The sequence below is a fragment of the Triturus cristatus genome, chromosome 3_2 (assembly GCF_964204655.1).
Source record: "Triturus cristatus chromosome 3_2, aTriCri1.1, whole genome shotgun sequence".
Taxonomy (NCBI): domain Eukaryota; kingdom Metazoa; phylum Chordata; class Amphibia; order Caudata; family Salamandridae; genus Triturus; species Triturus cristatus.
Genome location: NC_140584.1, coordinates 12,002,646 through 12,018,355, shown reverse-complemented (window position 1 = coordinate 12,018,355; position 15,710 = coordinate 12,002,646). Strand labels below are relative to the sequence as shown.

Here is a 15,710-nt window from a genome sequence, read left to right as displayed (position 1 = left end):
CTGAGGGATTTGTTGTTGATTCTGATCCTGTCTAGGTGGACGTGGTCTTTCCTGAGTTCTACCCGTGGCGATATTATGTTTCAGGACTGGACAATCGTGTATATAATGACCTTGTTGTTTACAATAGTTACATGTCCCTTTAACTGGACCTGTTGAATCACCCTTTTGATGACCATCAGCTGGAACTGACTGAGCAACAAGCATTTTCATTTTTGTATCTTTCATACGTCTTTGTTCATGTTCTTGTTCTTCTCTAATTCTATTGTGGTGATACTGTAGCATCTGTAACATCTGTGACGGTGTGTTACCTTGCCAGGTACTCTCAAATTTCAATACTCTATTCTTAACTTGCGGCAGAGAATTTTCAACTAATTTTGTCACAAACAGATGTGGATATGACTCGCTACTTGCTTTTATGCCACTATTTATACCAAAACATTTTTCAAATCGGGAATAGAAATCACTAGTGTCTTCATCTTGCTTTTGTTTACAGGCTGAGATTGCACCCCAGTCCTCCTTTTTCGTAGTTAATAAACGTGGCAATACCTGCACTAGTAATCCTGGTAGTGCTGTAGTCTTTTCCCCAAGCCCTGATCCTGCAGCTCGGGCCTTTTCTTCGTTTTCTAATGCTGTCCAATCTATCTTTTGGTCTCCCACCTCCCATTCCTTTTCTTTGAGCTTCTCGTAAACACCGGCAGGCATTAACACTTTCAGTATTTTCATAATGTCGGGGTAGGTATACTCTCCCATGAGTAACATGTCTTTTATCTCACGGTGGAAACCTGCTGGATCCTTGTCATGGCTGGGTACTACTTTCTTCATTTCTAATAATTCAATTTTAGTTATAGGCGTGTACACAAACACGCGTGTAAAGTTATTACCTTCACCTCTGATTGGGTGTACTTCGCGTAACGGATTCAGTCTATCTATGTGATACATTTTTCTTCCCATAGTGGGAACTGGAACGTGTTCTGGGTATGTGAAAACTATATACTGGTTTCGAAATTCTAGAATTTCTTTAATCAAATCAGTACCCGACCCTCTCCATTTATTCGTGAGTAGTTCGGTCAATATGTCAGGTAAGGGTCCTGGATCGGAGTGTTGGCTTTTATATAATATAAGGAGGTGTTGAATCATGTATATACTAGCTAAACGCTGTTCGTCTGGGGCAAGATTCAGAAACGTGTGTGCTAGTGCATCATCACTGTATTTGCTGGGACTGTCAGCCCATTGTACTGCTGACCTGGCTAATTCTTGTTCGTCCATGGAATCGAGCATCTGGTACCCCCTTCGATCTCGGAGTAATTTATCAGCGGCTTGGAATAGGTGTTCAGGGGATCTTGTATTTAACATAGGGGTTTGAAAATGTCTATTACATTCTGGACGTATCGGACGTATCGGATCATTAAAGCCTCTAGTATTATTATGGGGTCTTCCTCTACCTATGTAAGCTATCGTTTCTAATTGTTCTGATTCTTGCTCCTCCTCTTCCTCTGATTCAATTCTGTCTGCTTCTCGTCTTTCTTTATGTATTCGTTCTACTTCCTTGCGGATCTTTCGATACATGGCGATTATACACGCCTGTTTATCATGTTTCTCGTCTGATATGTTCTGACCCCATTTGGCAAGTTTTTGCATGGTATCATGATCTGCCCCAGGCCTGTCTTGGTTCCTAATCACGCAATTTATGAAAAAACGTAGTAGTTGTCTTTGTACATCCACTTTCTGGTATTCCATAGCTTCGTTAATACTCTCTGGACCTCGCCCTGTTTGGACAAAGTGATATATATTGTCTAGGTGTTCAACCATTCGGGTATCGTCATTAAATACAATGTAGCTCGTCGTATACGTAGTGATGATATTAGCAATCTGTCTTGTTTACCTGGCACTGGATCGTATCTACAATCCACAAGATGTTCTTTAAACATGTCGGATGTCGCTAGTTGGGGTGTACGTTGGAGTGCTAAATCTCTAAGGGTCTGTTTATTTCGCGGCGGTGTGGCAAATATGTCTGTCGTACCTCCTGTAGCACCATCTGAGGTGCTGGGCAAGAAAGGATTCGTTGGACGTAAGATAGAAATTGTAGATGCGGGAAAAACAGTAGAAACGGACGGACCTGTTGGAACTTGTGTAGGAGTTTGTTGTTGCGGGGATACAGACGGGTGCTCTTGATGTTGAACACCATCAGCAAGTGGTGTGTGTGGGGTGGAATTAGCATACTCGGGAGCTACGTCATCTAAATAGGAGGAAAGGAAAACGTCCTTTGCTGTTTTAGGATGTGTTTTGGGATGCGCTTTTATCGGGAGCAATGGAGGAGTCAAGTCTTTTGATATTTCCGGAGTAGCCTTAGGTAACCCTTCGGCCAGAAGAGGATACATACCATTCATAAGAGTGTTTCTTTGTCTATCTACTTGTTCTGATTTTACTCGGGTACCTTCCTCAATTAATAGATTTTCTCGGGCTTTATTTGAATTCTCCCTACTTTTCTCTTCCTGTCTGAGCGCTTTTTCTGTACGTCTATATGATTCTTTACGCCATAATTCAATGGCATCTTTCTGTGACTGTCTGGCTTTCTTTTTCCATAATTCTTCTTCTACTCTCATGATGCAATCTGCATCCCAGGTCCCCGCGGCGGGCCATCTCTGACTCTCTGGTAAATCCTTGGTGTAGTCCACCCATAAATCAAGAAATAATACGGCATCTAGGCCATGCTTATGATACATAAAGTATCCTGGAGTGTCCCTAGGTGGAATGGGAACAGCTTCTTCGAGTACCCCTTTTCTAGTTTTGATCTGTCTTAATTTCGAAAAGAGCGGCATTTTTAGATCTGGTTACTTAATCTTGAACACACTTAATACAATAAATACAATAATGAACAGTCATTCACACCACAATATATAGAACGTATTAAAACATTTAACACTTAATAGTTTAACGAACAATGATAACTAATAGAAAACTAGTTACTGACATAATACTGACACTAGATAATACTTATTTATATGCAAGACATACTAGATATACTGCTAAACAGTACAGATACACTGCTGAAACAGTGCAGACCGGATTTGTGTACCCAAACCCGTCTTGACCGGCACAGACTATGTGCACGTTTAAATGCCTCCCCGGCAATGGTACTCACCGGGTAGCGCGGAACGGAAGGCCTCGGAACTGACCGGACTGGACTCGACTCGACTGGACTCGGAACTTCGGAACCTGGTGGGCCTCTGTATACCTCGGATCTTGCTCTCTCAGCTAGGCTCTGGTCGGGATACTTCGCACTTCTCACCGCCTCGTCTGGGTGTTGATCGCAGCCTCAGTCGCCCCCGCTTGGCCGGAGGGAGATACAGGAAATCCTGCAGGTACGCGTTTTTGTCCGTTCAGCTGTGGCAGGAGACCGGGCCTGCAACGCACCTCCGGCGCGTGAGATGAGAAAGTGTCCCTATTCGGGCACCAATATATGTGGTAAATATTTCATTACCGGTACTATTTTTTATGCGGTAAAGTCTAGTAAGAATAACTCAGTAAATATAAGAGGCAGAATCCGTGGTATTAGAGGTTCTAAAAGGCTTTATTCCTCTACAAAGGAATTACAGTTCGAACTGCAGGCTTCAAATTCCATCACCATGAGGGTTCAGGAAGGAAGGCCATACATTATTGACAGGTAATCATTTTTATAAGAAATGCATTACAGTGAAACAGATGCAGGAGGCGTAACAGTTGATAAGATAGATAAAATATGCATACGTAACTAAAAAAGGCGGACATATAGGCGTAACTTAGAAAACGTCATTATACATGATGTCACAAGTGGGTGGATCCATAAGAGAATCCTGCAATGTCAGCAGAAATATTTGGCAGAGATGCGCGCGCAGCCGCATGACGTGTGATTGACGTGCTACTAGAGGGTGAAGGGGACTTGACATTTAGCTCTACATGTGGAGACAGAAGTCTGAGGGGTCATGTCAACCTAATCCCAAATCATATCTAATATCTTATGTTTAAAGAACTGTATTATCCAAAAGGAAAGGTCTCTCGGACGGAATCTATTCTATACTGACTGTTAGTGCGTGTACAAGCGTCTAAGTGTCTACATGAGTGCGAGGGGGCAGGAATCTTCCATGGTAACAGGGGCTATGAATTACTTGCATGAGGACAGCGAGGCCTGGCCCTTAGCACGGTAGCTGGAAGAATGTTTACCTAAACTACTAGACAGGAATGCATCGGATGAGGAGCGGAGCAGATAATCTTGAAGGTGAAATACAGTTTTTGGCAGGCAACAGGCTGGATCAGGCACCGTTAGCCGCGCAGGGAGTAGGACAAAGTTCATGGATACAGATGCAGGCTCGGACTGGAGCTTTCAGAGGCAGAAGGCAGGAAAAGGCTTGATGACAGAATTCAGGGCCTACTCGCCTGAATCTGTAAAATGTGGAAAGTGAACCACATAAAGTCGGTGGCCTTTCATACTTAGGAATGGAATATCTGACCCATTCATGGCGGATCTGAAAGAGGACATGTTGACGGTGGACGCACATGTATTTGCGTCTTCATAACTGGAACTGGAGGGAACATACATGTACTTATAGCATGCACATGGAGCCGTTGGGGTCTACGATAGGGGACATAACTGATCACAAAATTCATATTTCCTCATAATGATAGCTTGTTTTGACGGTGCCAATGGCTCGGGAGGGTAAGGCGTGATTAAAATACTGTCGTGGAATGTGAGAGGCCTGGGTGACCCGAGGAAACGCAGGAAGATCTTGGCGTATGTAGATAGGCAGCAGATCCAAGTGGCGTTGCTGCAGGAGACGCATTTAGACCCCAGGGCTACAAACACCTTTGCGTGTAAGTGGGCGGGACATCGTCTATTCTCATCATTTTCCTCCTATACCCGTGGGACGGCGATCCTTTTTAAGAAACAATTGCACTATGAGCCAATAGGAACAATCTCAGATACGCAAGGTCGTTATGTGATCACATGGGGAAGGCTGGGGGGAGACTTCATAACGATAGCTAACTGCTATGGCCCAAATACTGATAGCCCGGAATTGTTTTAGGACGTCTGGGGTAAAATCATGACAATTGGTTCCACTCACATAATATGGGGGGGAGACTTTAATGTCGCCCTGCAGCCGAGTCAGGATAGGTCTCACCCCATGGCGCATCATTATACCAAATCCAGGGAGGCATTATCTGGTATACTTGAGGAAGGAGGACTGCTTGATAGTTGGAGGTATCTGCATCCCCTGGGGAGGGAAGGCTCACATTTCACTTCCCACACAGGTAGTTGGGCAAGGATTGAATATTGCCTAGTGTCTAGAGGGCTGGGACCAGGTATACAGGCTGTGACGCACTTGGCCAGAACGTATTCAGACCATTGTCCTGTGAGGCTATCGATCACTCTGCCGGGCTATGCTGCTACCAGGCCGCCGCGCTGGAGGTTACAGCCCATGGCTCTACTTGATGCTGTGTTTCAGGGGGAACTAGAGTAGGAAACCCGCGATTTTTTTGCGAGGAATAAGGGCTTGGTCGGGAGCGTAGAGGTGATATGGGAGGCCTTTAAGGTGACGATTAGAGGGTACTGCCTATCTAAGAGTTGTGGAGTGTTAAAAGATATACAGCGCACACTTCAAAGCCTGGAGAAGGAGCTGAAGGGGTTGGGGAGGCAGATGGGACAGGGACAGGACGGGACGGTGCATAGTAAGTTTCGAGAAGCCCTAACGAGATATGAAGCTGAGGCACAGCGCGAGCTGAAGTTTCGGGGGAAATACCGGGTGGCCTGCAGATACGGTGAGGGGGAGCGGCCTGGGAAAGCTCTTGCAGAGGCGACGCGCCCTCCCCGTTTTAGCACCTACATTTTAGAGGTATGCAGCCCTGACCATGCAATCCATCGAGACTCGTTGGACATACTCGAAACATTCGTAGAGCATTATGGCGCGCTTTACACATCCCGGAGGGGGGGAGCGCTCGAGATGGAGGACTTCCTGGAGGACATCGCATTGGGTTGGCTTGGGGATGCACAGCGTGAATTTTTATGTCACCCGTTTGAGCTAGATGAAATACGGGAGGCGATTATGCAGTTAAAAAATGGGAAAGCGCCGGGCTCGGACGGATGGGTTGCCAGCCGAATTTTATAAAAGTTACATTGATATTATGGCGCCGGTCCTCAGGGAGGTGTATGAGGAATCTCTGGAAGTGGGTATATTACCACCCTCGATGAGGGAAGCGGTGGTGACGTCGTTATTGAAGCCCAGGAAGCCCCCGGATTCCTGCGACTCATATCGGCCGCTCTCCTTGATCAATTGCGATGCCAAGATTCTGGCTAAAGTGCTTGCCAACCGTCTTGCACTGCTGATGGAAAAGCTCGTCCTGCCGGATCAATCGGGGTTTGTACCCGGGAGGTCGACATCACACAACCTTCGTACCCTGTTTTCCCTGGTGCAGATGGTGGTCCAGGAGTTCCCACTCGCTGCGGTGTTTCTCGATGCTACTAAGGCATTCGACTCGGTGGAGTGGGACTACCTATTCGGTGTCCTTCGGCGGATGGGATTCCCTCAGCTGTATGTCTCCTGGCTTCAGTTGTTATATAACCAACCGAAAGCCCGCATATTGATCAACGGTCATATGTCCTCCCCGATAGCTGTCTCCAGGGGTACTCGACAGGGGTGCCCACTGTCGCCCCTGTTATTCGCGCTTGCTGTGGAGCCGCTAGACGCCCGTTTGCGACAGGTACACAATGATAAGGCATTTCGCTGCTGCTTGCGGCAGATATTGATATCGCTGTATGCGGACCACATAACGCTCTATATTAGAGATCCGCAAGACAACATCAACCCCATATTGCGGGAATTTATACGATTTGAGAGGCTCTCCGGAGTGGGTATTAATTGGGGAAAGTCCATGGTGTTCCCGCTCACGTCAGCCGTAACTCCCTTCCCTCTTGACTTCCCAATGGAATGGTGTCAGGAGGACTTTTGATATCTTGGGATTCAGATTGCTCGCAATAGGGAGGAGATCATTAGGGCAAACTATGGCACAGCTATAGAGCGACTCAAAACCAATGTAACGCGGTGGATCGCGTTGCCCCTGTCCATGGCGGGCCGTTTGTCACTCATTAAAATGAAGATACTCCTGCAGTTTTTGTACCTGGTCCTCAACATTCCCTATCACCCTGGGCGGGTTTTCTTCACCATGCTGCGCTCAGAGCTGATACGATTGGTGTGGGGGAGGTAAGCAGTCACGTTTGAAATGGTCTATGCTAATCAAGCCGTATGACCAAGGGGGGTTTGATGTTCCTGATCTCGAGCTGTACTTCTTATGTGCTCAGGCACATTACGCCTATTACTGGGTATACCCGCCACGTTACATGCCGCAGGTGGCTGTGGAGGCCTGGCTTGCTGACCCAATACCCCTCAATGGTCACATATATGGTCCCAAGGACATGCTGGTTGCGGCACCTACCACGATCACTGGCATGGTGGAGGCATGGCGTCGATTGACGGCCCTCCTGAAGGTCTCGTTTCTGTACTCCCCCAGATTGCCACTTTTACATATCACCCGAACTTGACGTTGCTGCAGGAGAGGGGGTTTCAAGATCTCTGTAAGCGAGTACGGGTCAAGACCTGGGGGGATCTCTTTCACGAGGGCACCTTTCGCACAACTGCGCAATTCTTACAGGAAGCGACTCACACGCCACTTGATGTATTTCTCTACGTGCGATTGCGACAGGGCATGAGATCGTTACTTCCTGATTTCCCCCGAGAGCCAGAATGTTTTGAACCGTTGCACCGGATGCTGCGCTCGGCAGATGGTGGCCATTTGGTGTCCAGGTTGTACGCCTCAATACGGGAGTGCGATGTGGGGGGCGACATATCGTCCCGGACACGATGGGAGGAGGAGTTGGGGAGCGAGGTCACTGAGGAGCAGTGGAGATACTGCAGTCGGCAGACAGCACAGATATCGGCTAGTAGTAGGTTCCGGGTAATACACTTTAAGTTCTTGCATCAGATATACTACACGCCGGTTAAGAAACTGCGTTTTAAGCTAGCTGACAATGATCACTGTGGGAGATGCGGTCAGTCGGGTGCGGGATTCTTGCATCTGGCCTGGGGCTGTGCCACGGTTCGTGACTATTGGGAGCAAGTGTTTATGGCATTGGGAGACATGCTCGACGTGCACCTGGAGAGGGACCCGCTGCTTGCGCTTCTGGGGCACACGGCACATATATCTCTGAAACACAAAAAATATGTTGCCATCTCCTTGCTGCTGGCGAAGCGGAAGGTAGCTTGCAGATGGGGTAGGGGCCGAGCCCCGAAATTCAAAGAATGGCTGGCTGATATGATATTTTGCCAAGAACAGAGTAACACATATGCAGAGCTGCTACCGCGGACCTCGCGGCCCAGGGATATATGGGGGCCGTTGGTGGGGTATCTCCTAACGCATGGTCCCGAAGGGGACGTGACTGCGCTGAGTGCGGCTGGAGGTGTAGGTGAAGTGAGCCCGGCGCTACTCCCGTCCCTCACTGCATAAGTGCTCTTTCCTAGCTCTGTGGAGATCGCATGTGTGTCATAAGATCTACGGAGTGGGTTGAGATTCATGTGTGGATGCGGGCTGCCTGTGCTGCTTTGACAAGCTTCTATAATTGCACAAGGGATACTGTTTGTACTTTTTGTACTTTGGATTGTGTACCTTTCATGCTGACTGGAACTCTAAACCTGCCGGTGGTGTCATGCTACTTTGTTATGTAATTGCTTAAAAGCATAAATAAAGTTTTAAAAAAAAAAACAAAAAAAACTATTAATAAAATCAGAGAAAAACATGTTAGAATACGAAACTAAATGAATTCACTGTATACCACTTACTTCTACTCTAACCCCATTTACTTAATATCTCTTTTGCATTAATAACTTAGTAAAACTTGCACGGGTTAGTTTCAGCACAGCATGTGCGTTAATGCGAGGGTTTCGAGCAGCCATGTTAAAAGCTATTGCACAGCTGCAAAGATTTCCCACCAAGCAACAGAAACATCATTACTACGTAGATGCAGTAGATGCATGCAGAGAAGAGTTCCCGCGTTTTTGGGGGCCATTTTAAGGACACTCGGGTTACTGGTTAATAAAGCACATAGAAAAGCTTCCCCTAGATACAGTATTTAAAATGTGGTGCAACGTTAGTACCCACAAACATGTTGGTTACAGTATTACAGGTTATTCGAGAGGATTGCATACAAGCAAGTCTCTTTTATACAAAACTTTGCTCCATCATGGGTACGAGGTAGCATTACACTTTTGCAAAAACACAACCTCCGCCAACACTGCTCACCTCGACTTAGCCAATGTCTCCGCCAGACGCCTCTGTTACGCAAGCTGCTTTGGCACACCACATCCTCCCTGGCTATGCGGTGCGAGTCTGAGACCTTTTCTGACAACCATCGCCCTGGCGGGTATGGCGGGACAGGGCCAGAATGCCATTGCTATCCGTTGCCTCCTTCCCACAATAACAGAAAGGGCTCGGAGTAGGCCAAAGCCCACTCATCATGAATCGCCGGAGTGCCGCCTTCTTGCTGATTGCCTTGAACTGCGTTATCATGTTCAGCTACTCTTCAGGGGCGCAGTCCGGGCATGCGGATCAATTTCTTTCAATGTCAAAGCTGGGGACTGCTTGTCCCAGCCGCATTTTAGGCTGTGCCTGTGACCACGCCCTCCTTCTTGATTGGGCCCTTTGAACCTAAACTTCCTGGTCATGCACTGGCCTTTCCATTGGCACAAGAGTGCACCCAATGCTGCAGTGCCCTTTGTCTGCCGCCCACGGTGGGGGGGTTAACCGCCCTCCCTCTAGGGTAGGCTGCGCCTCCCGGTCAGCGGTAAGTAAGGGCTCAGTAGTGGAGCCTACTGTATAATTAAATTTGTGGAGGCACCAATAGAGGGAGTACGAGGCAGCAATGCTGAAGGTCTTGTGCACCTATGAGGAGTTGTTGGCCCCCGATGAGCCATTAAATAAGTATTGGTGTACAAGAAAATCTTTCCAGAACTGAGGGGTGCTGCCACTCAATGGTAAAGACAGCTGTAAATGAAACCTCGTGTTACTCAGCCAATCAATGTTGAAAAAGGTTACCATTAATTCCCCACCCTAGCCTTAAGCCACCAAGTAATATACAGACTGAAGGAGAAAATAAGCACAGAGCCACCCTTCTCCACCACAAATTGAAAATGTAATATTCTCTGCATAATTGCCTGCATTTCAGAAGAGAACGTAAACAAGTAGCAGAGAAAAGCCATCGGGAATAACGACATTGGTCAGAGGAAAGATATGCAGGACCAAATTGATGATAGAAAGGGCAGTTAGGGCTCTCTCATCCATGTTCTCCCTCTTCTTTAAATGGATTAGATGGATTAAATAGATGCTACAAAAAACAGTCAACAGTCTGAGGGGGAATGTATAGGTACACATTAGGTTTAATGTATTGGCACAGTAAGTGGAATTTTCTGTTGATATCTAGCTCATGTTGGGCTTAGTAGGTGCATTATGCACATATTCATGGGATATTGCTGAGTTTTGTATATGCTGTTTCACAAATTGCCATTATTCATCTCTAACAGGGTTTCTAAGGATGATGTGTATGGTATTGCGTGATTTTATTATCCTGTTTATATGGGTTTGCACATACCTAGAACACATAAACAGAATAAACTGATTGAAAAATGAAAGTCACAACCCACAGTACAATAAATAGTTTATTACTGTGCAGTGTACTATGGATTTGTAAAGATATGTTTTCTGTACATTTTTGAACTTCTCCTTAGCTTACAGATTTTGGGTTGTCTAAACTGAAGAGCAGTACAGCGTCGTCGAATGTGGGTGGCTTTGCAGGAACATATCCATACATGCCACCAGAAGCTTTTACAGGTCGGAACTACAAGAAGGAGACTTTTGATGTGTACAGGTAACGGTTCCACTGCTTTGCATTCTTCATGGGAAGTGCTTTATAAGGGGTGGTTAATGATAACATTCACTATCATCTCTGCTTTAGTAACAATAGTAATCTGTGCTTTAGTGATAATAGTAATTTGCTTTCTAGTGTTGCACTGAGATTACATGAGATCAAAATGGTCTGGATGCAATTGAAATTCCTCTTGTAGAAACCTACCGGTGTCCAGTAGCAACACATATTTCAGTAAAGCAGGCTCAGAAAAAGCCATCCAAGATATACATTCAAATAACAATTTTATTACAAATTAATACAAAATAAATAAAGGGGCAGAATTAAAAAAAAAAGTTTTTATTGCCATTTTCAAAATATTGTACTTACAGGTATTTTGAGTGTAAATCAGTTATTACACATCTTTTCAGTCTTGAATTTATCAGCTCATTTACATTAGCAATATACATATCTCACATTTGATCTTTGGGTTGTGGCATATGTGCAATACGATTATTTGTTATTATTATTCAACCCATCATTCCTGTTTTCAATACAGTATCTCCACTCCTGGGGAGTTGTATCCCTTTATTATTGTAAACCCATATCTTATTTTATAAAAACTTTCAAACTGTCCAAAGTCTTGGGAAATCAAGACAAAAGAAAACATAACTTAACTTTGTCCAGTGGTGTGGCTGTTCCGCCTAGTCTGCTCTATATTGCTCCTGGGTGGTGCAGGGAGTGTGTCCCTTATTTTTTAACATGCTCTTTCATCTTACCCCTATAACCCTTCCGAACTGTCACTATCTCCACCTGTGCCTGATTCTGTGCCATCCTGATCACTATTCTGCTCTTCCTTCCTGCTGCCCAGTGTCGCGTTATCTCTGTCCATAACTCAGCTATAGGACGTTTGCGAAGCCCCCCGGCTTCCTCTCTTTGCAATGCTCTCTCCTCCTCCGTGGCCCATTTATATACTGCTTGTTCCCATGGCTTTATAGAAGGGCTTCCCGGCGCTTTCCAATTTATGGCGCTTTGTCTACGTGCCAAATCTAGTGCTAAATCCGCAAATCTAAAGCCTACCTTCTAAGCCTTCGACCTAGGAAACAATCCCAACAGGCATACATCAACCGTACATTTAAGTTGTTGGTCCAGTGTAAGGTTTATCTGGGCTGGCACATCCTTCCGGTAATCTTGCATCATTCCAAACCCCAATGTCGTGTGTGTAAACCCTGCATCTTGCTGCCCACATCTAGGGCATCCTCTGCTTTCCCCTCCATGCATAACGTTTAGTCTGTGGGGTGTAAAATATACCCTGTGCACGTAGTTAAATTGGACGAGTTTCAGTGCAGTAATCCTAGAAACTTGTTTTGGGCTCCTCATCACTCGTGCCCATTCCTTCTCTCCAAGATCTCTCCCAATGACGCTATTCCATCCCGTTCGCAGACCACCCAGTGGCATTTTCACCATGCTGATCATTGTCTGGTATTGCCAATTTATTAAATGCCTAGCCTATCCAAAAGTTAGCAACACTTGCAAATTCTCATGTGTTTGTGGCTATTGTTGGACTTGTCCCCAAATCTCTTTGACCCTGTGTACCTCCGCATGGTAGATTAGAAAATGGCCACCAGTCAAATCGTATTGGTCAAGGAATTCCTCCAATGAGATCAGCATGCCATTCTGATAGCAATCACCCAATGTTATTAATCCAGCCTCTGTCCACCTAGCCATTTGGGCGTCAGACATCAGGGTTGGCGGTTTACCTCCCGGGAACTCTACCAGTGGCAGGCTTGGTGCATACGACAGAATGTTCACTGTGCTCCTGCAACACCTTTTCCAACTATATAGTGCCACTTTTAATAATACCCCCAGGTTTAGTACCGTCACTGAAGGTCGTAGCAACCGAGCCAGTAGCTGCTGCTGGGTAACCACCGAGTCTGTTGTGTGCAGTGCTTCCGCATTCCATCCTTCTAGCCACTGGACCAACCACAATTGCAGCTGGGCTGGTAGGTAATATAATTCGAACTCCGGGGCCTCAAGCCCCCTTTCATCTGTTGTCCTTTGTAGTGCAGCCAGTGCGACTCTAAGTCTTCCCCCGTCCCAAATCAGCTCATGTGCTAGCTTATTAAGCCCAGTAAACCACTGTGGTGCGATTATCACTGGAAGATTCGCGAAATAGTACAGCAGTCTGGGTGCATTATAGTTTTAGCCAGCACGACTGGCACCATTGTGGGTAGTTTGAGTGAGTGCCAAAATGGCACACATATATTTAAAGATCGCAATACTGGTGCTAGATTTCCCTCATGAAGGTCTTCCAGGTCATGGAATACCTGTATTCATAAATATTTCAATGTACGAGGGGCCAAATTCAGGTCTGCAAGAAGGTCTGCTGGGCATTGTGCACCCTCCCGCAGTGGGAATATGTGTGTTTTTATTTTGTTTAGTTTTAACCCCGCCAATTCCGAATAGGCCCTCAATAATCTGAGTGCCTGTGACACCCCTCGATTTCCCTCTCCCAGGTATAGCAATAGCTCATCTGCGTAAAGTGACTTTATGTGGTCTCACCCCCCCTATCCTTATTACATGTCGCGAGCCACCTAGTCTGAACATTTCAGCCAATGGCTTAATGGCCAGAGCAAACAACAGCGGGGATAACGGGTATCCCTGTCTCAGGCCCCTGTACACCCTGTACTGGCGTGATACCACCCTGCTTGTCTTTACTTGAGCTGTGGGAGCGGCGTATAGTAATTGTACACAACTATTCCACCCATCCCCCTGTCCCATACAAGCCATTGTTGCATAGAGAAAGTCCCATCTTAGGGAGATGAAAGCTTTCTCCAAATCCACCGACATTATTAAGGCCTCTCGATATTTTCCCCAGTCTGGATAGTGCATGATATAGAGCCTGTATTTGTATTTGTAAGTGCATGTTCACCTGCAGGTCTCTTGGCTCTGAATAACAGATGTTTATGGTTACCCAACTCAATTGTACTTATTTTATCGACCTCGGATGGATGAAAGGCTGAGTTGGGCAGCTGGGATTTGAACCTGTGACCATGAGGTCGAACACAGAACCCTGCAATGGACGCATTTGTCCACTGTCCACCAGACCCGGCCCGACACATTTGTCCACTGTCCACCAGACCCGGCCCGAGCCACCAGACTGTGAGAAGAGTCTGCGTATATTGGCCCATGTGGCTCTGGTTCGGATAAACCCGTTCTGGTCTGGGTATACTAGGTGTTGCATATGTGGAAGAAGTCGTAATGGCCACACTTTGCTCAAAATGTTGAAATCCGCATTTAGCATGGAAAGGGGCCAGAACCGTGACAACCGTGCCCCCGCCTGTCCCGTTCTTGGAGCGGTACCACTTTTGTCGAGTTGGGAAGTACCCCTGCCTCTAAAGCCTCCGCGTATAGAATTTCCAATTTGGGAGCCAGAGTTTGTACCATTGCTGAATAAAACTCTATCGGTAGGCCATCAGGCCCCGGTGTCTTCCCCGCGGCCATCTCTCTGATGGCTACTGTTAGATTTGGGGGTCTTTAGTTGGCAGAGGTAGGTACCTTTGACCAAATAGGGGCCCTTGCGTCTAGTCAGGGTAAGGGGGTACACTCCTAAAATAACTCCTGCTCACCCCCTTGGTAGCTTGGCACGAGCAGACAGGCTTATCTCAGAGGCAGTGTGTAAAGCATTTGTAAACGCATACAGTAACTCAGTGACAACACTACAGATGGGCACCACACAAGTTGTATATTAAAAATAAGTATCTTTTATATAGATTTAACACAAGACCACAAATGACAAAAATTCACAATACTGTACTTAAAATGGTAGAATTAGCTTAGTTCTCTTTAGATGTTAAAATGCAACACTTTGAGTTCAATGTACTTTAGGATGCGTAACGCTATACAACGAAAGTGTTGCAGGGAAGGTGATGCTTCGGGTTCCTTACACGCAAGAACAGTGATGCGTCGGGTCCCTACTGATGCGTAGGGGATGCGTCGGTTCTTCTCTGCGAGGGGAGGTGATGCGTCGGTTTCTTACTGCGCTTCCGTGGCATTGCTTCACGCAACGCCGTGATGCGATAAAGATCCAGTACAATGCAACAAAGATGGCGTCTTCTTCTTGATGCGACATGATGTGTGCACGCCCGACGGCTGTGCGGCGACTCAATGATTCTTCTCAGCCACGACAGGCCCTGCGACACGCTTCCCGGTGATGCGGCGGCATCTGATGCAACGTCGATCCTTTTCTCCGGTGATGTGAGGTGCTTCAGCAATGATGCGACAACTGCAGCGGTGGCGACACACTTCCCATTTATGCGGTGGCGTCTGATGCGACATCGATCCTCTTTGGCGATGCGACGACAGCGGCTGCGGCGGCGACACGCTTCTTCGTGAGTTGCGCTTCCAGCTCTTTGCGACACGCAGTCCTTCAGAAAGCCTCGCACAGCAGCAGGCACTTCCAAAAGAACTCTTGGGGAGCTGGTGGGTGAAGTCTTTTGTCCCTGAGACTTCAGCAGGAGGCAAGCTCTCTCTCAAGCTCTTGGAGATCCTTTACAAGTTGATGAAAGTACACACAAAGTTCCTCTCTCCTTTCTTTGGCAGTTTAGGCAACCACTGCAGGCCAAACCCCCAAGCAGCACTTCAGCTTAGGGATAGTCACTCCTCAGTCTCTCTGGTTCCTCTCCACAGCAAAGGTTTCTTCTTGTTTCCCAAAGTGATCTAAAGTTCTGGGGTCTGGGTCCCCCTTTTTATACACAGTTTCTCTTTGTTCTCTGAAGGCAGAGAGGCC

General features: G+C 46.6%; 1 protein-coding gene across 3 annotated transcripts in view; it reads left to right on the top strand.

Annotated features, from left to right (window-relative positions):
• LOC146856679 (receptor-interacting serine/threonine-protein kinase 3-like) overlaps positions 1 to 15,710 on the top strand; it is a 1,419,725-nt gene that overhangs the window by 363,918 nt on the left and 1,040,097 nt on the right. For all 3 annotated transcript variants that reach the window (XM_085647179.1, XM_085647180.1, XM_085647181.1), the window contains exon 3: positions 10,806 to 10,945. In XM_085647179.1, the coding sequence (XP_085503305.1) occupies positions 10,806 to 10,945 (140 nt within the window). The remainder of the gene's footprint in view (positions 1 to 10,805; positions 10,946 to 15,710) is intronic.